The sequence below is a fragment of the Nerophis lumbriciformis genome, linkage group LG10, assembly GCF_033978685.3.
Source record: "Nerophis lumbriciformis linkage group LG10, RoL_Nlum_v2.1, whole genome shotgun sequence".
NCBI classification, from domain to species: domain Eukaryota; kingdom Metazoa; phylum Chordata; class Actinopteri; order Syngnathiformes; family Syngnathidae; genus Nerophis; species Nerophis lumbriciformis.
The window spans coordinates 9868613-9895000 of NC_084557.2; the positions used below are offsets into that span (position 1 = coordinate 9868613).

At 41.0% G+C, this 26388-nt stretch overlaps 1 protein-coding gene across 2 annotated transcripts in view; it reads left to right on the plus strand.

Moving 5' to 3' along the window:
- The window catches only part of LOC133612667 (reelin), a 316782-nt gene that overhangs the window by 45522 nt on the left and 244872 nt on the right, over nt 1-26388 (plus strand). For both annotated transcript variants that reach the window (XM_072913903.1, XM_072913904.1), the window contains exon 3: nt 1260-1533. In XM_072913903.1, coding sequence (XP_072770004.1) covers nt 1260-1533 — 274 coding nt within the window. The remainder of the gene's footprint in view (nt 1-1259; nt 1534-26388) is intronic.

The following is a 26388-nucleotide window of genomic DNA, read 5'->3' on the forward strand; positions in this document are numbered from 1 at the left end:
GTCTGGCGGAGGTTTGATAGAAACAAGTAGGTCTGTAGACTCAAAAAAGGTTGGGTAGCTCTGATTTACAACACTGTTTTTGTGCTTCATAAAAGACTGGAATCAAAACAAGAGTTTTGAACATTACATATTAGCAGAAGAAATCCTGGTTCTGAAGTAAAATTTACTTCAAAAATCCAAGAGTTTGGACAATCAATCTGGGCAGAGATCTCCCTGCATAAGGGCTGTTGTTGACCTTTTGTTGTGTCTGTGTATTGTCTGGCCTATAAAGATAATACTGTCATCATTTGGAAACTTGCGTGTTAGGATTAAAAAGAGGAATGGGAGATATGTTGGGTGTGCACAGTGCGCTAGTGAAATGTTCATCCATCAACCAGACCCAGTGGGGGTTAGAAAGCAACGCTGTGACTGGTGTCTGTCTAGAGGGGTGGCTTAATCTGGCACACTTTACTCTCACATGGAGAGGGGGAAATAGTTAGAGAATCCGGTGGAAAATGAGATTCTGATGGAAAAACTCATGAAAGATGCAACAGAAAGGGAAAACAATGTTTTGCTGAGGAAGGGAGGCGAGATGGAGAGGTTGCATACTGTAGGAGGGAGATTGAAATATGGAGTAGGGGACCAAGTGGGAGTATAAAAAGAGGTGTGATAGTGGGTGGGAGAGGAGAAGACAGTCTGGTGGATGGCTAAACAGACAAAGGGAAGCGAGAGAAGAGTGAGAGGGACGTGTCAGGGGGCTGGTTGGAGTTGAAGACACTAAGCTGCATGGTGATCCAAGGTCTGAAGAGTGCAAAAGCAGTGCTTCAGTGAGGGATGAAGAGGCTGTGGAGAAGACAGGACCAGGAAGGGAGCTTAAGCAAAAGGCAGAGTGATAGACACTGAAGAGGGAGGAGGAGGAGGAGAAAGGAGGCCGTCTCATGGAGCGCTAGCAGCACGCGAGGAGCTGGTGTTGGAGCGAGGCGAGCGTGGAGAGGGAGGGTGGGAGGAGAGAGGGAGCCACAGGGAGGGGGTGAGGTATTTAAACGCTGGAGCAGGACAGCGCAGCCCAAGCTCTAAACTCCCTGAGTAAAGGTAGGACAGGGAGAGGAAGCAAGAAGAACAGAGCTCCACAGTTTTCCCACACTTTGACACAATATCACACAACACGTACTTAGACACACACTTTTGGACTTTTTACCCATCTGTGGACTCCAGAAGCTTCTTCCTGGAATCCATCTCATCTGTGCCCTCCCCTGTGTCCTCCCCTCCACACCTTACAGACCCTCGCTCCGTCAGGGCAGATGGCCGCAGCGTGGGCCTCTCTCGGGGGCGCCTTCGGCTGTGCCCTGCTGACCCTGGTCCTGGGGAGCAGCAGCATGGACTTCGGGGTGTCCCCGGCGAGCTTCTACCCCCGCTTTAACCCTTTTTTCTTCCTGTGCACTCATCACGGTGAGTTGGACGGAGTTGGGGTTGCTGAAGGTGGAGGAGAAGTGCTGCTCACACTCCAGATAACGGGCAACCCCACTGCCTACACCCCAGGACAGGAATATCAAGGTGAGTTTGTCTGGTGTCTCCTTTTTGGAATTTCTTTATGTGTATTTTAGTTAGTTATTACATTTTTAATTGCAATCACATTGTTTCAGATTAAAGAGCAAACCAACAAGAGATTTGCGTATTCTTAGGACATTCAATCCATCACAACTGTACTGCTCAGTCAATGATCTGGATGAATGAGAAGATCCATAGACAAGTACACATATTGAAAGAGAACCTTTTCTTTCATTGGTTTGGTACTTTTGTTTTGTTGCACATGCAAGTGTGTAGTCTGTATCAGGTGGTTGTTGTCGTTTCAAACCCTTTATGTAACTTTGAAAATCAACAATAGTGATGCTGATGGTGATGGTGAGCATCTCAGTGGTGTTTTTCCTGAGCTGAGATCTAGATGCTCCATGCGTAGGCTTTTGAACTGAACCCGAGAGGGAGCGTGCAAAAACTGAGTGGGAATAAACAAAGACAAAAATAAGTTTAAGATGCAAGAGAAGACCAGATAAATTAATATTTTCCCCCCACGTGGATGCAATGGCACCTGGTTGTGGAAAACGGATCCCTCAGACTGCTCCAAGTGACTTACTTAACACTGGGGACAGTGACCCTCACGGGCCAGCGCAGTCCAACAAAGGTCACATTCCCATGCTACGAGCCTTTTCTCACGGGGTTGTGTGTTTACAAACTTGAATTTTTATTCATGTTTTCATCTCAGTACAAAAGTTAAATAACATACATGTTTGAGAATGGGAGCATGTCTTTAGTTTCACGTCATGGTTATTAGCTGTGTAGAGTTTTCTGGACAAATAAACCTCAAACTGGAATTGTTTAACACAGTTTGTAATTGTTTTAGTTAGGAAAGTAAATGAGAAGAGAGTGATTAAGTCTGATTTATAATTTTTTCCCCATCAAGGCTTTAGTCAATCACCTTGTAGCTGGGGCCAGGCTTTTAGGGCGAGAGTTGAATAAATGGGAGAGATGGTGCTCACAGAGAGGTTTAAATAATTAGCATTAGAAAACGTGCTGGACTGGGAGGAGGGAGAGAGATTTAAAAAGTGCCACGGCTGGTATGGGATGGAGTGAGGGGGAGATTTGAATGACGATGAGAGGGTTGAGCGGATAAGATAGTGGCGGTGGGGCTTACACGGAAAAATGACAGGGTTCCAAGCTGCTCACTTTTCTTTTCCGTCCCAGATTTTGGCTCATGATGGCGGCTCATTGTTGAAATTCTGAGGTTTTGTTTGGAGGGCTGAATGGCAAGTGAACAAGTGAAACACTGGCTGTATACTCAGTCGAGTAAAATGTTTTCCTCTCTTTGCTTAATGGGTCATATCTTTGCACGTTCCCACAGCCAAATGTCAGTGGAAGGAATATTGCGGTTTGAGGGCTTCATCCCGGTGTTAAATTCAAGGACTAACAACACAACAATCCATCCTGGTGACTTGGTGCACACATTGCGGAAACATATTATATTATGTTAATTTCAGCAAATTAGTAGTTATTTCGACAAGATCAGTGGTTCTCACTTTTGGATGACGTGTGGATTAATCCTTTAAAAGCAAAGCGTGATCTAACCACTGAAAGAGCTACATAAAGAAATGGTGAGTGGCAGGCATTAGACGTGCTGGCCATGTGGTTGGCGACGACTTCTAGAACAGAACATTTACAAAATACTATAGGGTAGGAGTTGAAATGTAAAATGAATCGGTGAACCTTTTATACCAGAGACGGGAAGTGAGAGTGTATGAAAAAAATCTTTCACAGCCAAGCAGAAGTAAGATTTTGTGGGGCTGATTTTGCTTTAGTGTAATTGAGTTTATGACCTAAGCTCTGCCTACTACTCAGTTGCTTTTGAATGATAGGACTGGGATGTGTGGGTCGAGCACACTGTGCGTGCGCTGTAGACTGCTGTGTTAGGTTATCAGAAGTGTTGGCCGGGTCATAGCAGGTGGACGAAACAGAGAGAAAAATAAAGCATTGACGCTGGAAACTAAAGAGAAAAAATTAAAATATGTTTGCCTGCATAAGCAATACCCATAGAGGCTTGTTTTTCTTCTACCCCTGAACCTCTGCAACCAAGGGCCTCATGTATTAAGAGTTGCATGGATTTCTTACTAAAAATTGGTGTGCATTGAAATCCAGAAAACGGCTTAGGCAAGAACTAATTCAGATGTATTTAAGTATGCACACACAAGAATCCAAGCGCATTTCCCACTTAACGTGGAATTGCCCGGAGATGTTTGTGTGGCTGGGCCCAGGCCACGCCTCCTTATAAATACGCCAATCATATTGATATTAGCCATGTGCCTGAGCTCTGCATTCTTTGCCCAATCAGGAGTCAGAAGGATGTGCATCTTTTTCGTGTTTCGAGCAAATGAAAGAGGGTTGAGATTGGGAGCCTGTCAATGCTGCGGGCTGCGAGAACTGCACACAGGTTGAAATAAAAAAGAAATGGTCGGACTTCAGGAAGAGGGTGAAGAAGAAGATGGCCAAAACAAGCGAGGGGACCGGAGATAAGAGTATGGTTGCAAAAGATAGTTGCTGCAATGATACGTAAAACATTAGAAGAAGTGGGTGACTCTGATTACCCCCAATATAAATATCATTTGTGTAACTTTGAACAAAATGTGTTCATACAGTAGCCAGATTAGTTTCATGTAAAAAAAAAAAAAAAATTTATATTTAGTTTGCGATTTTTTTATATCATATCAAAAAGGATACAAAAAACGTTGCTTTTGTTTGAGTACTCAATTTATTGTTATAACGCAGGAGAGCGGTGACATTTGTGCCGCAACCCAACATTTGGCAAAATGTTTCCTATTTCTCAGACGAATACTCCAAATGGTGGCGTCCGTTATTAAACCCTCAAGTTTGACCCCATAAGTTGGATTGATTGAAAAGTTCAGTACAAAACACTCACTCTAGCATTGAGTTGTTTTACATGGAACTATGTACTTGTGAATTTGGGATCTGCATAAGTCCCCAAAAATTTTAAATAGATATTTATAAAACAATCGTGCCTTCCTTCATACTAACGCCAAACAGGCCGTTTGGTATTTGCCCTATTCGTGACTTTTTTCCCATTGGTGATGTCACCGGATATTTTAATATTTGGTAATATATACCTGTATACATGAAGAGCTTTGCATGAAATCGGACATTGTAGTCCGACGTTGTAGTCAAAAGGTTCCTTTTTTTTTCTCTATCCTCAAGTTGTGGGGCATACTGGCTCGTACATGCACACGCATCCTCCACTGTGGTCATTTTTAATACAAAATAGCGAGCGGATAGTTCTAACTTGTATCTGCCAGTAGACTCTATATGGAAGTACTTGAAAACTACAACATGGCTGGCAGTGAACGATAGGCAAAATTGCGTAAAAGTGCAGTTCCCCTTTAAGGGGGGCTAGCAAGGTTTTGTAGTCCATGCTTAATCGTCCAGTTTGTAGTGTCAAGAGACAGAACGAACTGAAACACATGGTATGTTTTGATTAGAGCGAGACCTGTCTGTGGATTCTACAAAACCCAAAACCAGTGAAGTTGGCACGTTGTGTAAGTCGTAAATAAAAACAGAATACAATGATTTGCAAATCCTTTTCAACTCATATTCAATTGAATAGACTGCAAAGACAAGATACTTAATGTTCCAACTGAAAAACTTAATTATTTTGCAAATAATCATTAACTTAGAATTTAATGGCAGCAACACATTGCAAAAAAGTTGGCACTGGGGCGTTTTGACCACTGTGTTACATGGCCTTTCCTTTTAACAACACTCCGTAAACGTTTGGGAACTGAGGAGACCAATTTTTGAAGCTTTTCAGGTGGAATTATTTCCCATTCTTGCTTGCACGTCGTCCACAGTTTCTGAAAACTATTTGAAATGTGGACTCGTCAGACCACAGAACACATTTACATTTTGCATCAGTCCATCTTAGATGAGCTTGGGCCTAGCGAACCCAGGGGGCGATTCTAGGTGTTGTTGATAAATGTCTTTCCCTTTGCATTGTAGGGTTTTAACTTGCACTTACAGATGTAGCGACAAACTGTAGTTACTGACAGTGGTTTGCTGAAGTGTTCCTAAGCCTGTGTGGTGATATCCTTTACACGCTGATGTCTCTTTTTGATGCAGTACTGCCTGAGGGTTAGAAGGTCACGGGCATTCAATGTTCCTTCCTTGCTCGTTGGCAAATGTTCTTAAACTGTTCGACAAGTTGCTCACGCATTTGTTCACAAAGTGGTGACCCTCGCCCCATCCTTGTTTGTGAATGACTGAGCATTTCATGGAAGCTGCTTTTATACCCAATCATGGCACCCACTTGGTCAATTGAAAAGTAGCTCGCCTGCAGAAAAAAGTGTGGGCATCCCTGATGTATATGCTTTGGGGTCAAACCTTGCACCCGACTAAAACAAGCGTCACTCACACACACGCGCTGACATTGCCCATGTCCAGCCTTATCTTCAGGAGGGAAGCACGTTAAGGTCACGCTGGGATGTGACCTGTCCTTGAAATAACCAACTGACCCATTTAAGATAAACTCTGAAACTGTTGGTTAGGTATTTTGAAGGAGTGCACGCAAATCAATTGCCAGTCAAGAGATGGCTCGTAGTGCAAATCTAAATAATGGTGCCTTTTAAAGTATTTATCATCACTTTTTGGCACTAGGGTGAGAACAGAAAGGTTGACTGTTTGATGGATATTACATCCATGCCTTCATTAGATCGTCCTACATACACAAGAAAGTTGCCTGATAACTTGACCATAAACACAATTCAAATAACATGCCCCCACTCTACATAGCACTTCAAGTCCTATCATCCTTGTACTGAGTCATGCAGCACTATTTGAAAGCACAATGTAAATCATTACTGTTGATGAAATTGTACCAGTTTATTGATTCCACCATTTTATTTGGCATGTGTTACAGTTGTCGTGAAAAGCCACAGTTGTGTCTTTCTTGTCAAAAACCTTTTCAAAGCTGGGCCTCACCAATAGGATGTCACTGTTTTGTCTTGTCGTGTTTAATGTTAGTTTTATATGCATGATCCATCGTACACATCAATGACATATAGATTATTTTTTTAATGATTTCCATAAGTAATTGTAACAATATTGTATCCCACAGTAGAAACCCTTACATGTTCAGGTTACACATAAACACACACAAACATACATACATGATGGTTGTCTTTGTCCAGACATTTCTAATGGTTGAAGATGAATGCTCCTGCCTTACAGCAAGAAGGTCCCTGGTGCAATTCCAGCAGAGACTACTATTAAAAGTTAAAGTACCAATGCGTGTCACACACACATCATCCTCTGACCCATCACCCTCACCCCCTGGGAGGTGAGGGGAGCAGTGAGCAGCAGCAGTGGCCACACCCGGGAAACATTTTTGGTGATTTAACCCTGAATTCAAACACCATGATGCTGAGTACCAAGCAGGGAGTCACATTTTTAATAGTCTTTGGCATGACTAGGCAGGGGTTTGAACTCACGACCTACCGATCTCAGGGCGGACACTCTAACCACTAGGCCACTGAGCAGGCTAGTCACCAGTTACGGCATGTTCTCCTCATGGACGTGTGCATTTTCTATGGGTGTTTGAGCCTTTGCCACAACTAAAAAAGGTTATTTTATAGTCCACTAAATAAATCAATTTAAAAAAATGTCAAATACAAATAAGGCAACAAGACAAGTATCCCCACTTCTCTTTTGTAAACTAAGTCTGTACAGCAGATATGGGCATCTACATTAAAAATATGATTTTCCTGTGTGGCTGGACAGGACATGTAAAAACAAATTACAAGTCCAATTTATTGACCTAAGGGCTGACTACTCACTACCCTTCTGGGTTAAATGTGGAGAACAAATGGCTGTTAAGTACCTTTAATGTAAGTTTCCACTCATTGACCAAAAAAGAAATTGGTGTTTGGAGATGATGACAATTTTAACCCTGTGGCAGCTTTCAAACATGTGCTACGCAAACATTTTAAAATCAGCAAAAGTCTTTCAACAAATGCTGGGAAGAGCAACAGACTCCATTGTTTGTCCAAACTACGACCTGCAGAACACAGTCAGTTCTTACCGTGGCGACGTCTTCAAAATAAAATAATTTCTGATGCCAGAGAGCATGTCTGGCATTGACATATCCTCTGATTTGTCTTACAGTAGATGTCTGAAAGGGCAACATGAAATTGCTGAGAAAAGCAAGTTGTTGAAGAGCTGAGGACCAGTATATTTGTCACAAACTAAGACCCATAATGGGAACTTGTAGATAAATCTATCTTCTCAAAGTACTATCAGCCCTTCCTTTAACAACCTCTGAGGGTACAGCAAGGCTGTATTATCTCTCCACTTTCCACATTTCCTTGAACTTTTTCCCTGCAAATCTCAGCCTTGTTGAAGTAAAGGTCATCCACACAAGGCCTTGTTTTTGCTTGGGAGAAGTAGATTATCTGACCAGGCAGTGGAGCCAACCAGAGACATCACACTCGCTGTCATCTTTACCTTGTGGTGACATCCCAACATGGCAATTGTCGGTTGGGACTTCAGAAGCCCGTTGGATGGCACGGTCACCCAATAAAGCACTTAATGACTTTGGTGGGTATTAAGAGTCTGATGTTTGACCTCTTCACCATTAGGGTCAGCTTAAGTCCCATCTATCGCTCTTTATAGTGTTTCTCACATCTTTACACCTCAGCAAAGGGAGATGCTGCAAGAATTGGACTTAACAAACGGCCAGCCTAGTTTGCATGGAGTCAGTGTTGGGAAACAGACTCATAGAAGGGCGTCAAGTGTAGAGCGGACGGGCGCTAATGGTTTAATGGGACTCTCCTTTGAGCAAAGGAAAGCCAACATGTGGTGAGTATTTGCACTTTAAAGTGCACCAAAGCCTTTGAATTCATTAACTTTCCAGCTCTTCAGCCACTCAGCTTCCCGCTGCTTTGTCTGAATAGGTCACTTCACAGAGTAGATGGAAGTGTGTCAAGTGCAATACTGTTTTCTATGGGCATGCTGGGTGTGTTTGGGTGTTCCGTCATCATGGACAATGAACGATGAACCATTTGAAGAGCATTGTATTCACTCAGATATGTCACTTTCCTTTGTGCGCAGGAACAGATGGGCGAGAAATGAGAATGGATATGCATTTGGAATCTCCCCTTTTGTCACACTTGCATGCTTGGCTGTGCACACAGCTCTCAGCTCGTAGTGGGTGATCCATCATGACAAAGACGAGGTCAGATGTTCTGCCAGCTAAACAGATATGTCCCGATTATCAGGCTTTTAGTGTTCTTTAGATCCGTGTTACAATAGGACATGCCATGATAGCAGGAAATGGAAGTTTCTATTTTCCTGGTCACGTGCTAAATCAAGGGTCTCAAACACGCAGATCCATATTTTGTGGTGCTCTTCTTAACTTCATAGTGGAGTTGCTCAAATCTTGGAGGTCCACAAATATTTTTTCAATGAGGTCCATTTATTGCGGTAGATTAGGTTTCAAGTATTATATTACTGTCGTATTCCAAACAAAATGTCCAAAAATACCCACTAAAATAGAATAACATTTTCATTTTGAACATTAATATAAATAAATGGTATAAAAATAACATAAAACAAAACATTACCCTTGTCATAAATCCAAAATAAATATACAGTAACAGGAGGGGGTTCTTTTTAGATAGTTACAGAACCTAAAGAAAGAAGGAAATTGTGTGAAAAGAATCCTACATGCAGCTTGATATGCAGATTTCAGTGAGTAAGTGAGTCCATTTTATTTTTTTTGTTTAGTTATTTCGGATAACAATGTTATTTACCTTTCGATTACAGTACAATGGTAAACAATTATACAGTAATAACAAAAAAATGTTACCATGAATTGATTTACGTGCACCCCGACTTAAACAAGTTGAAAAACTTATTCGGGTGTTACCATTTAGTGGTCAATTGTACGGAACACCTCAATCAATCAAAAAGAAAAGTTTATATCCTTTTAATTGGTTACTTGCATTATTGTTATATGTTACGATTACATTACATTGTAATCACTGTATAGCTTTTATTGTCTATTTCTTCAGTTTTAGAGCATGATGTAGACAAAAGCTCTAAGTCTGTCATTATATAGCCAAATATTTTCTTAAGTAAATCATTGCATATTGTGCTGGTGTGTTGCCCCTTGAGACAAGAATATGTTGAATGACGGTCTAAAAGTAACATGTCTTCCTTGACTTATTTTCAGTTTTATGCATTTTTATGGATAAAATGTAAAAATTGCAAATTGAATCGCAATTGGAATTTTTTAGGATTTTTTCTCAAAATCGTGCAGCCCAACTGTAATAACTGTAACAGTAATCATTTTCTTTAAAGTTAACATTTACCGCTACAAAACAACAATTTTAAATGGTCAGTTGCCTGTTAGTGTACTAACACAAAAACAAGTTTAATAATAATTTCAGGAATAAAATGATTTAATCAACAAATTTAAAAATAAATTGAACAAAAACTACCTGCAGAGTGTTTTAGTACATGTTATATCTGAGGAGTTGAATCAGAGCAAAAAGTGTGAATAAAATTATATATATATATATATATATATATATATATATATATATATATATATATATATATATATATATATATATATATATATATAGTACACGTCAAAAGTTTGCACACACCTCATTCAATGTGTTTTCTTTATTTTCATGACTAGTTACATTGTAGATTGTCACTGCAGACATCAACACTATGAATGAACACACGTGTGTGTGTGTGTGTGTGTGTGTATATATGTATGTGTATATGTATGTATATATATATATGTATGTATGTGTATATATATATGTATGTATGTGTATATATATATGTATGTATATATATAAATATATATATGTGTATATGTGTGTATATATTTTTTATATATATATATATGTGTGTGTGTGTGTGTGTGTGTGTGTATATATATATTTATATATATAAAACTTTAGACACACCTTCTCATTCACAACACAACTGATGGTCCCAACCCCATTGATAAAACAAGAAATTACACTAATCAACCCTGGTAAGGCACACCTGTGAAGTGAAAACCATTTCAGGTGACTACCTCTTGAAGCTCATCGAGAGAATGCCAAGAGTGAGCAAAGCAGTAATCAGACCAAAGGTTGGCTATTTTGAAGAAACTAGAATATAAAACATGTTTTCAGTTATTTTATCTTTTTTTGTTAAGTACATACAGTAACTCCACGTGTGTTCATTCATAGTGTTGATGCCTTCAGTGACAATCTACAATAGTCATGAAAATAAAGAAAACACATTGAATGAGAAGGTGTGTCCAAACTTTTGATCTGTACTATATATATATATATATATATATATATATATTTTTTTTTTTTAACGATAACCTAACAGATAAGTTTTGTTCTCCCAGTCTGGAAAAAAATGTAGTCTCACAGACATGTTCTGCTCACACGCACTCAAAGAGGTGTGTCTATTTACTCATTCATATCTATGGCTCACAGTGGTGTCGCATTGTGTGGATATTATGCTGTCTCCTAATTTATTAGTCCACTTGCTCATTTCCTCTTCTTAGCTGGTTACTCTCTGCTGTAATGTGGTTCCAGTTAAACTTGTTGAAGTGTGCAAAGCATTGAACATACAAATTATCGATATCTGGATGTTCATCCACTGATTCAGAATCGTTGTGATGCATCTAAGAATCGATCACTTTTCCCACCTGTAGTTATAATATGCATTTAAAGATTGTACGCTCTTTCATCCTCCCTTCTCATGAAGTGACAGGTAGCACTTTTGCACTGGAAAAGTTACGAGTTTTACATTCATGGAACATTTCTAACTATACCATTTTGTTAGCCTCATGTTGCTTGTGTGGCGCAGATGTAATTGACGGCTGCACAAAAGCCAAGGCACTGAGTGCCAGGCAGAGGTGTGTACCTCCTCCAGCGCCACCGAGCTCTTACATTTTTTATTGTCGGTTTTCTCAAAGGATCCTTTTTTTTACCCTTTTCAGCTAAAACATGCACGCTCTTAACAAGCAAATGGCAATTGTGTTTAAGTAACTTTCATAAGCGAGCAGCTAAGTGTGGGTGTAAGTAGATTAAGGATGTTGAAGACTGCGGGTGTCTGTTGACTTACAAACTAGTGCAGATCCTGGTGAGGCTGCCAAAGTCCAAGCATGCACTTGCTTTCCATGTGTCTCTGTGGCTTCATAAGGATTAACTTTTTGAGTTGCATAAGCACCCACAAAAATGTAGTTCTGACAAGACTTGAGCCACAATCCGTCCAAAATATTATTTTCTCCCTGTTTTTGAGCACAGAACATATTTTGATTTATTCAATCAATCAATCAATCAATCTTTATTTATATAGCCCTAAATCACAAGTGTCTCAAAGGGCTGCACAAGCCACAACGACATCCTCGGTACAAAGCCCACATACGGGCAAGGAAAAACTCACCCCAGTGGGACGTCGATGTGAATGACTATGAGAAACCTTGGAGAGGACCGCATATGTGGGTAACCCCCCCCCTCTAGGGGAGACCGAAAGCAATGGATGTCGAGTGGGTCTGACATAATATTGTGAGAGTCCAGTCCATAGTGGATCCAACATAATAGTAAGAGTCCAGTCCATAGTGGGGCCAGCAGGACACCATCCCGAGCGGAGACGGGTCAGCAGCGTAGAGATGTTCCCAGCCGATGCACAGGCGAGCGGTCCACCCCGGGTCCCGACTCTGGACAGCCAGCACTTCATCCATGGCCACCGGACCTGTGCCCCCCCCCCCCCTCAAGGAAAAGGGGAGCAGAGGAGAAAAGAAAAGAAACGGCAGATCAACTGGTCCAACAGGGGGGCTATTTAAAGGCTAGAGTATACAAATGAGTTTTAAGATGGGACTTAAATGCTTCTACTGAGGTAGCATCTCTAATTGTTACCGGGAGGGCATTCCATAGTACTGGAGCCCGAATAGAAAACGCTCTATAGCCCGCAGACTTTTTTGGGGCTCTGGGAATCACTAATAAGCCGGAGTTCTTTGAACGCAGATTTCTTGCCGGGACATATGGTACAATACAATCGACAAGATAGGACGGAGCTAGACCGTGTAGTATTTTATACGTAAGTAGTAAAACCTTAAAGTCACATCTTAAGTGCACAGGAAGCCAGTGCAGGTGAGCCAGTATAGGCGTAATATGATCAAACTTTCTTGTTCTTGTCAAAAGTCTAGCAGCCGCATTTTGTACCAACTGTAATTTTTTAATGCTAGACATAGGGAGACCCGAAAATAATACGTTACAGTAGTCGAGACGAGACGTAACGAACGCATGAATAATGATCTCAGCGTCGCTAGTGGATAAAATAGAACGAATTTTAGCGATATTACGGAGATGAAAGAAGGCCGTTTTAGTAACACTCTTAATGTGTGATTCAAACGAGAGAGTTGGGTCGAAGATAATACCCAGATTCTTTACTGATTCGCCTTGTGTAATTGTTTGGTTGTCAAATGTTAAGGTGGTATTATTAAATAAATGTCGGTGTTTAGCAGGACCGATAATCAGCATTTCCGTTTTCTTGGCGTTGAGTTGCAAGAAGTTAGCGGACATCCAATGTTTAATTTCATTAAGACACGCCTCCAGCTGACTACAATCCGGCGTGTTGGTCAGCTTTAGGGGCATGTAGAGTTGGGTGTCATCAGCATAGCAATGAAAGCTAACACCGTATTTGCGTATGATGTCGCCTAGCGGCAGCATGTAAATACTAAAGAGTGCAGGGCCAAGAACCGAACCCTGAGGAACTCCGCACGTTACCTTAACATAGTCAGAGGTCACATTATTATGGGAGACGCATTGCATCCTGTCAGTAAGATAAGAGTTAAACCACGACAAGGCTAAGTCTGACATACCAATACGTGTTTTGATACGCTCTAATAAAATATTATTGATATTATTAATATTAATATTAATATTCATTATTGATGTATTTCTTGCCACTTTATGTTGTATATTTTTATGAGTTTGCCAGTTCTCCTTCAATCTCCATCTATTTCTACTTGTGTTAGATTTTCTCTTCTGCTGCTACAGAATTGGATTATTTTAGGTTTGCTGAGATTTAAAGAGTCTGTTTTTGTCAAACCATCTCTTAAATGGATTAAATTCTTCTCCATCCATTTTCTACCGCTTGTCCCTTTTGGGGTCGCGGGGGGTGCTGGAGCCTATCTCAGCTGCATTCGGGCGGTAGGCTTTCTGTTAATATTTGTATTAGCATCTGTGTGTACTCTCCTGAACAAAACACAAAAGTTTTTTCGTGTGTTTATCTGGTACAAGACGCTCTAATTGGTGGCTGTCCAGTGTTTGATGCCGAACCTTCACTTTCCATACTTGTCTAATTTCCGGGTTGCGGGGAAAGCGATGTAAAAGCTTTCCACAATCCTCATGAGTGGAGCAGCCCCACGCTGGACAACAGTGCATTTTTACACAAGGAAGTGCCGCAAACACATAGCATTAGCTTAAAGTTGGTCGTAGTCATGGCGCCCTGTAGTCACTTGAGTCGCCCGAGTGCAGCTGGGATAGGCACCAGCACACCCCCTGTGACCCCGAGAGGGACAAGCTGTAGAAAATGGATGGATGGCCAAGATACGCATTAGTTTGGCTTTCCTGGATGTCATCTTCATCAGTAAAGGACACATTTAATCCACTGCCATTTTCAAGTATGTTTTTTTTTTTTTTTTTTTTTTGAGTCAGCTTGAAGCGTCCCTCTGTCTCTGACTCCTTTGTTGTCATGTGACATGAGTGCGTGTCTGGTATGATTTTAATTCCTGGTACCGATGACCCTCCTTATCTTGCCTCTGATTGGCCAGTCTGCAATGTTTCGCCCTAACCTTAGCCAATTGTGACTCATCATACGAACACCAACCAATCATCATAGAGTTTCTCCTTATGTATGGATGTTCTCATTCATCCAGGTCATTGTATTTTCTCCATATTTTTTTGGCCTGCTTTGCAGTCCATTATCTTTTTCTGTAGCTTGTAGCTTTGATGTAAGCTAACTAGCTACATGGGTAAAAAGCCCAATGTGTTTTAATTTGGGTTTTTTTCAAAAATTGTTCTTTGAGGGCTATAAGAAGGTTTAATGTACCGAAAGATTTTCTGTTAAAATTAAGCCAATATGTGTTTTTTTTGTGGTCCCCTTCATTTGGAAAAATATCGAAATATTGGGACAACACTAGTAACATTTGTAAGTCAGAAAACATGACATTCATTATAGGTGCCCTTTATATCATATTGGAAAAACTGCTTCAGCGTTCGTCCAAACTTTTGGGACGTATTACTAACAAAAACCGAGGTACCACTGTGCATTAATACTTTTAAGAGCTATTTACCTATTTTTAGTCATTGACCAATCTTTTATTTAACATGAATAATTATATTTTTTCCATTCTATTTTAAAATGTTAAAATTGAGAAAGTAACTATTCAAATCAGATATTTTTGTTTACAGATTCTGCAACATCTCAAAGAGGCTTAATTTAAGAATTGCAAGTTAAATAAGGCTTGTTTTCAGAATGAAATACTTGTTTGTATCTTAAAAGTCCTGCTAATTTCTAGATGTACAAATCTTAATTTAGGATTTTTTTTATCAAGTAAAATGATCAGTCCATGTAACTAGTTATTTCACTCGTTTTTAAGTTAAAGTACCAATGATGGTCACACCCACACTAGGTGTGGTGAAATTTGTCCTCTGCATTTGAACCATCACCCTTGATCACCCCCTGGGAGGTGAGGGGAGCAGTGGGCAGCAGCGGTGCCGCGCCCGGGAATCATTTTTGGTGATTTAACCCCCAATTCCAACCCTTGATGCTGAGTGCCAAGCAGGGAGGTAATGGATCCCATTTTTATAGTCTTTGGTATGACCCGGCCGGGGTTTGAACTCACAACCTACCCATCCCAGGGCGGACACTCTAATCACTAGGCCACCGAGTAGGACTTTTTAGTATCTTTTTCTAAAATCTAGTCTTTATCTTGTATTTTCACAGCTCTTTTTTTGCAGTGTAATGCAATACTAAATGTACTGTGACAATATCATTACATTTAAAATAGTGTAATTTTAATAAACAATGCATTTCCTAATCATATCTATGGCACAAAATGGAGCCTTCAGATTTGTATTGGCACATTTCAACTTCCTTTTGTAATGTCATCGGCAGACAACAAACACTACCTTTGTTGTGTTCATGCAAACTAATGCCCCTTCCAAAACTCTCTCTCTACAATAGCCTTGTGTTCATTTTCCTTTTGGACTAGCAGTTGTCTCAGGAGTGCATTTGAAATGTGATGGATTCTTTTTTAAACATGTCCTCCTCCTCGCCCTCAGTGCTCCCTGTGTTGTTCAAGCGAGGTGGTTTCCCAGACGCTGTTGACTGGCGTATCGGCCTTTGCCATGGCCTCTTCCTCTCAGAGAACGGTGGATCCTAATGGTGGATTGCACACCTCCTTTTTTGCTGGTTCTTCTCTTACTGTGGAACCTCCCCTTGGTGCCTTCATTGACAGCTCAGTAATCCCTGCTTGGGGGAGCAACGTGTCGTCTGTGCTGATAGCATTCAGCGGGCGTTGTAGCGCCTCGGTGGACCCACTATGGAGGAGGCGGTGTGGTGCAACTAGCAGGGTGCTGGGGATGCGGCGCGTGGCACGGGCGGATTAGCGTCAGCCCTACATCCCCCACCTCTTTTTCTCAAACTGGCCCCCTCTAAAACAGCCTGGCCCACTCTGGCTCAGTTTGGTAGGCTGGCAGAGGCAGATTACACCGACAGCGCCTTGCATGCACAGCGCACACATCTTCCTGTCTAAGTGACAGCATGGGTGAGGGGTTCTCTTAATACTCTGTTGTGAACCCCCACTCCTCCAGTCCGTAAAAGATACACATTTTCAGCTCCAAACAGATTTGGGTCATTAGTTGACTCTAGAACAGACCTGGGCAAATTAAGGCCCGGGGGCCGCAAAAGCATTTCAATCTGGCCCGCCGGACATAGATCTTTAAGATGGAAAGTGTAGCTGCCATTATGATGTGCAGTGATGTTTTCTAATGACCGTAAATCTTGAACTATACAAAGTATTTCAATGGTTGGAATCTGCAATTTTGCATGATGTGCTAGTTACTAGGGATGTCCCGATCCAGGTTTTTGCACTTCCGATCCGATACCGATATTGTTTTTGCACTTCCGAACCGATACCGATACTGACCGATACCGATACTGACCGATACTGGCCTATCCGAGCATGTATTAAAGTTTAAAGTTATTTAGCCTACTTAGTTGTCAGAATCATGTTGAAAAGGGTTTTAGTACTCTTGATAACAACTAGCCAGCTGAATTAGGGGAGTTTGAATAATACACAATGGTTGGTAACAAGAAACTGACCTGTTTATTCAAGGATAAACACAAAATAGACAAAATTATACATGACAAACTGAAATGGCATCATTGAACTAGGGCTGGGCGATATGGCCTTTTTTTAATATTGCGATATTTTAAGGCCATGTCACGATACACCATATATATGTGGATATTTTGCCTTAGCCTTGAATGAACACTTGATGCATATAATCACAGCAGTATGATGATTCTATGTGTCTACATTAAAACATTCTTCTTCATACTGCATTAATATATGCTACTTTTAAACTTTCATGCAGAGAAGGAAATCACAACTAAAAAAATCACTACTTTTTTCATACGGTGTTGATCTGGAAATGTTTGCCTCGGCATTTTGATGGTGTGGACGTGTGGCACCGAATGGAGATAAGCGTCTCGACAGACGTTACAATATTTGAACAATGATGACGAAAACTGTTTTCTCTGTCGTGTCCGTGTGTCGAAAATTGTTATGCGCTTATTTTTTTATTTGATTTTGTGCGTGTCATAGATTTGCCGTGCGCAATTGCACAGGCACGCACCTTAGAGGGAGCGTTGCTAGCACGGCTGCGCTAGCATCACAGCTAACGTTAGCCATGCTGCTACCTCTCTGCTCGGGGAGGACGTATACGTATGTGACGTATGACGTGACAGTATGTGGTGTATGTCGTGACAGTTTGTGACGTGTGTAAGAAGGTGCGCTTGCTGTCTGTGAGAGGAAGACACAGGAGAGAGTGAGAAGAGCCTGTCGTGTAATGCCAGCAGCTAAAAGCAACTGCGTGAGAATCCACAGACCTGTGGATGTGTTGAAGGTGTGCTGGAAAATGCGGAACGGAAATTAGGGAGCAGCAGAAAAGTGGAATGTATTATTTAGGTAGGTGCGTTGGAAAACACGGACCGGAGTTTTTTTAAAAACTGGATCTGGATCGGCATTTTCCCATGCCTTGCTGATACGCATTTTTTGGCAAATATCGGCGGCCGTTCCGATCCAAATATCGGATCGGGACATCCCTACTAGTTACTGTGGTAATCTAATCAGTTACTACGGTCATCTAATTAGTTACTATGGTCGTCTAAGTCACAGCAGCTCAGAAGAGGCACCAAGCAGCCTGAAATGTGGGTGTCAGGGACAGATACGGAAGAAGATTTTTACAACAAAGTTCTAAAGCTTAGTGATGTATCAGATATATCAGATTGTAGGTGGTTTTTTTTTACCCTTCGCGTTCATATTTCGCTGTGTTTGTTGCATTTTGGTTGCCTTTCGCTTGATTGTAAAATATGTGGATCGAGAGGGGGTGCGACGTTCATATGTTGTCAATATTTTATCCTCCATAGTTAATATTGTAAATCCCACATTCTTTATTTTCATGTACATTCTGGGTGTCTCCTTCAGTAAAAAAAAATTGCCATTCCGTTTTTTAAGGCAGTCTGTCATAACGTTTTTAGCATTCAATCAGACATTATTGTGAAGTTTTGTATTAGTGTTCTCAAATATAGATATACCGGCCTCCAGACACATTTTTTTCTCAAAATTTGGCCCCCGAGTCAAAACAATTGCCCAGGCCTGCTCTAGAACATCCTCCAAGTAGACAACGCAGAAATGAAACCTTCCTAGAGTTTCACTAAAGCTTTATTTGCACCAAGTAGTCCAAATTCGTACTATAAACAGTTTTTGGTCTGAATAAGTCACTAATTGATGCTAGGTAGGGTTGCCTGATATACAGTAGATTAGTGTTTCTAAAGGGCTGGCAAAAAATATCTGTTTCTCAGCCGTGGTCCGTTTGGGCTGGAGCGGTACTCAGTTGTAGTACACTTTTCTATCACTGGTAGCAGTAATGACAATATCAAACAAACAGAAGAAGTCTGGAGTTTAATTCATAGAGAAGTTTCTTAAGCGCAAAATTATGGCTTAAGTGGTGAAGTTGTATTTTCATTTTAAACTTTTATTTTTTATAACAGTTTATTCATTATTATCATTTAATAATAATTTATTTTAGTTTGAATGTTTTTATTTTACCCAACACAACTGTATGTACCGTATTTTTCGGAGTATAAGTCGCACCGGAGTATAAGTCGCACCTGCCGAAAATGCATAATAAAGAAGGAAAAAAACATATAAGTCGCACTGGAGCCCGGCCAAATTATGAAAAAAACTGCGACTTATAGTCCGAAAAATACAGTGCATTTATTTTTCATTTATTTGTACAAGTCCCTTCATTTTGAAGTATATTTGATTATAATTTATTTTTGTAATCAGCCTTACCTAAGACTTGATGATAATTTTTGTGATTAACACATGGTTTCATATCATTTGACAACGTTGTAAACCTGTTAAATTGTAAGTAGATTAGCTTTAATTATTGAATATGATTAAAATCAAGAGTAAGATTGCTAATTCAGTGTTAATTGAGTGGGTCCCGGGCCTCTCTGTAGTGGAAAAGTTGGGCCTCGAGGTAAAAAAGGTTTACAAGGTATTGCCATGGCAGTAGACAATATTGTATATTGTCTACTGCTATGGCAATACCTTGGCTGACGATGGAGCTCTGAATACTATTGTTATATCGGGGTAATGCATGTTGACACATTTTAGCGGTGTCCTTCAAACTTGACAGCGACAAACGAATGACCGCACTGTCGTGTCCTCTCTCGCGAGCTAGCAGCTAATATCCCTCCACAATGCAAAGCCACTTCCACTGTTAAGTCAGCAATCATCGCCTCCATGGCGGGAAATCACTGGAGGACGAGGGAGAGCTAAACATGCTACACTTCACACCATATAAGGATATGCTAACTGCTAAGCTAGAGCTCTTGAATGGATGGATCGATACAAATAGTGACTAACGATACAATAAGTTTAGTATCAGTATTTGATCAATACTACAGTAATCAGATCAATATTTTTTATCATCCAAAAATATTTTGGCATTATTGTTACAAATTTAGCTAATAAGACCCTGGACACAGGAGGGTGTTAAGGGCAAAACTAAAGTATTACAATCCCAGCCAGTAAATATTGATGTGATATTGTTACAACGCCATCCTGTGTTTTTGTCTGATTATATTTGTGATCAAAAATGTAATCATTCAATGATCTTGAACATTTTAGGTATCCGTACTGTCCCTGTAACTACTTGGTGTTGGATCGATACCCATATTTGTAGTGTCACTCAATACTGATGTATTTAAACAACATAAGAATAAGTGCTTATTGCATTTTAAAAGAAGTGAAGATAGAAACAGGTTACAACAGCATATAACCAGATATTAACTGCAAATTCGCAAGCAGATTAACAATAGTTTTGAGCAAATGATGCAATATGAGACTGATGTGCTGTACTCACTGTTAAAACCTCACTTCAGAAAGGCTGAAGTGGAAGTTAAGAAGCTGGGATTTATACGGTTAATTACTGCTTAAGTTGTGTGATGAACTGACTTCCAAAAAGGTTCCCAAATTGATCCACCATTACTGAGGTGCATCTTTTCTTAAATTACTCTGCTTAGCCTGTTAATAAGATTTACATTTTATCCACATATCACTTTTCCACCCAAATATTTTAAACCCAACAGCTCTGGAGGCCAATGTGACCAGTGTCGATATTTCACAGAGTTGGCCATGATATGTAGTCCGCACGCCAAAGAGGAGCGGGTAGCAGAGGGGAAAAATACAGATGGAAAATATCCTGGCTTCCTTTCCATCAAGCAGGACCTATTCAGCCTCTGGTAAGAGCCAAACTCAAGATTAGGAAAAAACCGGCAATTACACGCCGCAATGCTGAATGACATCTGCATTGAGTCCTGACGTTCTTAGACTATTTATTGTTCAAAGTAATCGTACTGAAAACAGCACTGGCCCGACCTGGACATGTCATACAGGTAATGCAGTTGCTAGTAAGTCATTTAATACAAAGGAACTAAACAGAATGACTCAAACTAAGTCTCAAACTAGGAATCAATCAATCAATGTTTACTTACATAGCCCTAAATCACGAGTGTCTCAAAGGCTGCACAAGCCACAACGACATCCTCGGCTCAGATCCCACATCAGGGCAAGAAAAAACTCAACCCAATGGGATGACAATGAGGAATGCCATTTTCTTTATTACAGATTTATTTGTTAACATACTTATGCCCGGTAATCAAACCCAGGACCTTCCTATTGTGAGGCACAAGCACTAACCTCTGCCCCACCCGTGCTGTCTGTATGGTTTCTTAAACCATATATAGATTCACACGGTGACAACGTTAAGTACACCTGGTCCCTCTCTGATTGATATAGGGCTGCATCAAAAAAGTTGCTTTTAGCCGCATTGATGTACCGTATTTTACGGATTAAAAGGCGCACTGCTGATGAGCGGGTCTATTCAGGTCTATTTTCATACAGAAGGCGCACCGGATTATAGGGCGCATTAAAGGGGTCATATTAATATTTTTTTTCTAAATTGAAAACACCTCCTTCTCAATCAATCAATCCTTGTGGTGTACGTAACATGAAATGGTGGTCGCAGAGATTGTGTTTTACAGATCTTCAAGTCGCTTTCTGACAGTCGCTTCAGGATGCACCATTTTGTGGGCGGTTTTATTTATGTGGCTCACCTTCGACAGCGTCTTCTCCCCGTCATCTTTTTTGTAGCGGTGTAGCGTGCAAGGACGGGAGGGGAGGAAGTGTCAAAAGATGGAGCTAACTGTTTTAATGACATTCAGACTTTACTTCAATCAATAACGGAACAGCATTTCCTCATCCGTGGCTCACTAGTGCAACAACAACGCCGGAAATGTGTCCCGTGAAAAACCGTCCGACCGGAACTCTCTAATAACTAAAGTTCCTTGGGTGAATAATGTAAACTCACTATACCGGTATGTTTTAACGCTTTCATGACGAGTTTACTGACAGATATAAGTAAGAACTTTACACTACTTTATATTAGAAATGGCAACAGCGGAGGATGATGAGAAGATAGAAGAAAAAGAAGAAGCTTATCGACTACGGTGTCAGCACGGACTACAAAGGCGGACACGCGCAAATTTTCAGGACTTATGCAGATCTCAAATACAGATCAGCAGGTACCAGAAGGTAAAAGTTGCTTTTGCAGAATTTTGCGAAACAAAACGCCAGATAATGTCTTACCTTATACACACACCATAAAAATACTCCTATGTTGAAGCACAGTACAATCCATCAAGTGGTGCGGCTTCATAGCTTACCAAAGTCGTATTAAAACATTTTGATGTATTTTTGAGCGCCGTGTGTAACGTTCTATACTTTCAATGGAACTTATAACATTTTGGTGGTGTTTACTTGAGTCATATTGCAGTATCTCTTATGTGTGACTGCCATCTACTGGTCACACTTATCATTTCACCATGTACCATATAAAATAGCTTTGAGGTCAGTAAGCACAACCAAAATTATTCCGTACATTAGGCGCACTGTCGAGTTTTGAGAAAATGAAAGGATCTTAAGTGCGCCTTATAGTCCGAAAAATACGGTAACTGCAATAACTGTGTTATTGTGCTCATGCCAAAGACTAGATGAAAATAACACTTTGTCCTACCTTATCGTGCGTTTCCTCAAACTAAGTCGTAATGTCACAATGAGTTCAGCGGCTAAACTGAACACAGAAGTATTTACTTTATTGACCCTATAGACCCACAGCTAGCCGGAGCGCATGAAACTATTTAGAATATACGGATGCTCCAGTGGCAGCAGTCTCGCTCAGCAAAGGGGTGGAGACTTGCAGACACAGCATGTCCAAGCATAACCACAAATGTACGTCCGTCAATCTGTGATGTCACAAATGACCCGCTGTTAAAAAATACTCCAAAACTTAGCAGTCAGGGGCATCCAAAACTGCTTGCAAGCTCATACCAAAATGCATGAACCTTAGGATTTGACGCTTTGGCATTGTTTAACACGAATATCCAACATTGATACACTTCCCATTTAATATTAATGACAATTTAAGCAAGCTGGTTATTATTGACTATAAAAATGTAGTGCTCATCGAAATCATGACCAACAATTTAACTGGAAACGACTCCAGTTGGAATGTTTTTGTTTTGTCATCATTTGAACTGAACTCTTTATTTTCTCATAATTTGGAGTGTTGTGGTCTGATGCTCAATTCCAGATTTGTATGAGAGTTTTGGTGTGTTCCTCCAGATTTGATTACAATTAAACCTGTGAGTTGGTTGGAAATGCTTCTACTTCTTGATTTGTGTGTCTTGTTTAGACCAATTTTGCTCTGAGCAGTTATTTAGCATCAGTCCATAATTGAAGGTAACGGTAATGTGCTTGTCAGAGATGGATATTTGAGGCTGTGTCTCAGGCGACAGAACACATGGTGTTAATCATAAAGGACAGCTCACTCTCCAGTTCTGGCAGGCACCAAACGACAGAGGGAACAAATCATGGCATTCCTGAACCTTGATCCAATATAAACAGTTACAGCAACCGCGAACGATACCTCTTTTGCTGAATAATATGCAGATTATGCATAATTTTTCGCAAGGCACTGATTTTTCGGTTGTTTTATATTCCGGATATTACTGCCTCAAATCTGTGATCTACTCGTCTTTTGGTCCTGGATGCCTTGCAGGTCATGCTGTCAGGATTTTAGCACAAATAACGAACTAAGTGGTCTTCTTAAGCAGACTGATGTGAACACCTGTGCTTAGTCATGCTGGAGAATGTGATGAACAGCCTTATATGAATGCAGACAGACGCATGCATTTGCATCGTACGAGAGCGGCACAAAGAAGTGTGATTGTGACACAGATTATGTGTGAAGAACATGATGCTGGTGACTGAACTGCACGCCTGTTTCTCTCCAAGGCTGTTGCAAGGGTGAAGCCAGCAGAAACGAATGCAGGAAGGCTTGAATGTGGTGCAAACTCTATCGAGAAATGTCAACTCCACAGAAGAACCTCTGGCCCTGGGGTCTTCGAAGCTCCTGTAAACTGGGATAAATTGTTTTGAGGTGTCAAAGATGTTGTCTGTAAGCAGACCTGTAGAAGCTCAGTGTTCGATCGGTTGCCTTTTGATGAAGTGTCTCAGAGCAGATGGTCGTGCCAGCAGGCCATGATGGTGCCAGAAGGTTACGCAATGGAATGATGCCCCAAAGAACTGACTGGAACACCGCTTGTCACATACAGTACATGTGCGAAGATATACTTCCCACACAAGCCTCGGATAATACTGTACAACCATACTGATATTTTATCCTTTCACATGCTTGAGGGTGCAATGGACAGCTGATTGACACTTTGAAGCATGTCAGGAAGCCTCAGAGTGAAGTGACACCCTAACCCTGGCATCGCCGTGCAAACAGATGGATTTGTAGCTTCCCTATGGCCGAGTCTTCATTTCCGGGACCTCTCTGGGCACGTGTATGTCTGCCAGTGGGATATGGGTCAGATGGTCAACTATCTTTAGTGATGTCCTTGCCAAGAAAAGATCCATTGGTTTGGAAGCGAAAAGGGTGTTCTCTTGGCTTAGTTTTTTTTTTTTTTCGGTATTAAGATTATTTGGGTTACTACAGTGTGTGGCTTGCAGAACCTTTCGCATGGCTTCTGCGGTGAGGCTTACGAAAGTGGGTGTGTTTGTACACAAGAGCATTAAAAAGGAACCATTCAGGCACCGCCAAACATACCAGGGGAACTTCAATAGAGGCGACTACGGTTGAAACGTAAATCGGTTCTTCTAGTGCCCAGACTCACTTTCCAGCACTGATCTAATCCTCCTCCATGCTGTTTCCCAAGAATGAGTCCATGCCAGCAAAGCTTGCCAGCCACAGTGGCAGGCAAGCTTTTGCAACCATCAGGAGATATTATTATTATTGTTTTAATGTGCCACTGGGCCCTGTTTTAAAGCAGCCTAAATCATTTCTTACCCAGCATACATAAAAATGCCTCAGGATTTATATATAAATACCATTTTAGTTGGTATCATAAGTAAACTTCTGGCTGTGGTACATTCATTAACACTCAAAACAACTGCTCATAGGGATGAGCATGAATCTATAATCTTGTATGCATCTTTTCACAAACCATTCCTGGTATTTTCTTTGGAGTGTTTGTCTTGCATCCAATCTAAGATGACACTCTTTTAAAGCTTGTGGTCCAATTAGGTGCCTTTGATTAAAAAATACTGTGTATATGTAACGGTGGTTATCTGCTCAGTCTACTCATGGACTTGAACAAGCGACCACAAATCTTCACCCATCGATAGTTAACTCTAGCAGCGCTATAAGCCATGAGTTGGAAGCCCTCTGGCCTCATATATAGAGCTATATAAAGGAGACCTATGAGAGGTGTGCACCTCTCCAATATGAGGCCATTTAATGTTTACGTTACTGTGACACGACGCGAGACAGCGACATACCTGTAGACAGAGAGAGAGAGAGAGAGAGATAAAGTGTTGTAGATACTGAGCAGTCTGCAGTGATCCTGGGACCCGTGTATTGAAGCACTCAGATCTTTTAAACTAAAATTGATTGGACAGCACTTTTGAATATTTTAAATGGCATCAGGTGGAAATTAGATAATAAAAAAACTAACAGTGTTTGTTATCATATTACAAAAATAGGTTTTTATCATCTTAAGAACATAGCTAGAGTCTACCCGCTTCTCTCTTAGGCCAACACGGAGGTGCTAATGCATGCTTTTATTTCCTGTTGTCTAGACCATAGGTGTCAAACTCTGGCCCACGGGCCAAAAGTGTAATTTCACTTGGCCCTTGAGGCGATATCAAATTAACACTAGAGCTTGCCCGCCGATTATATACCGCGTCACCGCTAATTTTCATACTTGCCAACCCTCCCGGGAGACTCCCAAATTTCATTGCCCCTCCTGAAAATTGTCACGTCCGCTTTTCATCCAGTCAGAGTGCTGGCCCAGTCACATATGTGCGGCTTCTGCACGCACACACAAGTGAATGCAACACATACTTGATCAACAGGTTACACTGAGCACTAACTCTTCCGGCATGCTACAAGGTGTGTGTGTATGTGTGTGTTTGTGTGGGGGGGGGGTTGGTGGTAGCGGGGGAGTATTTTGTAGTGTCCCGGAAGAGTTAATGCTGCAAAGGGTTCTGGGTATTTGTTCTGTTGTGTTTATGTTGTGTTACGGTGCGGATGTTCTCCCAAAATGTGTTTGTCATTCTTGTTTGGTGTGGATTCAGAGTGTGGCGTATATTTCTAACAGTGTTAAAGTTGTTTATACGGCCACCCTCAGTGTCACCTGTATCGCTGATCAAGTATGCGTTGCATTCACGTGTGTGTGCGTACAGAAGCCGGACATATCTTCTGACTGGGCCGGCATGTTAGAATGGATGAAAAGCGGACGTAAAGACAGCTCGTAGAGGACGTTAAAGGCAGTGCCTTTCAGGCACGCCCCCAAGACTGCGGTCCGGGTGGACTATGAGATGAACACCTTTGTTCGATAATGAAG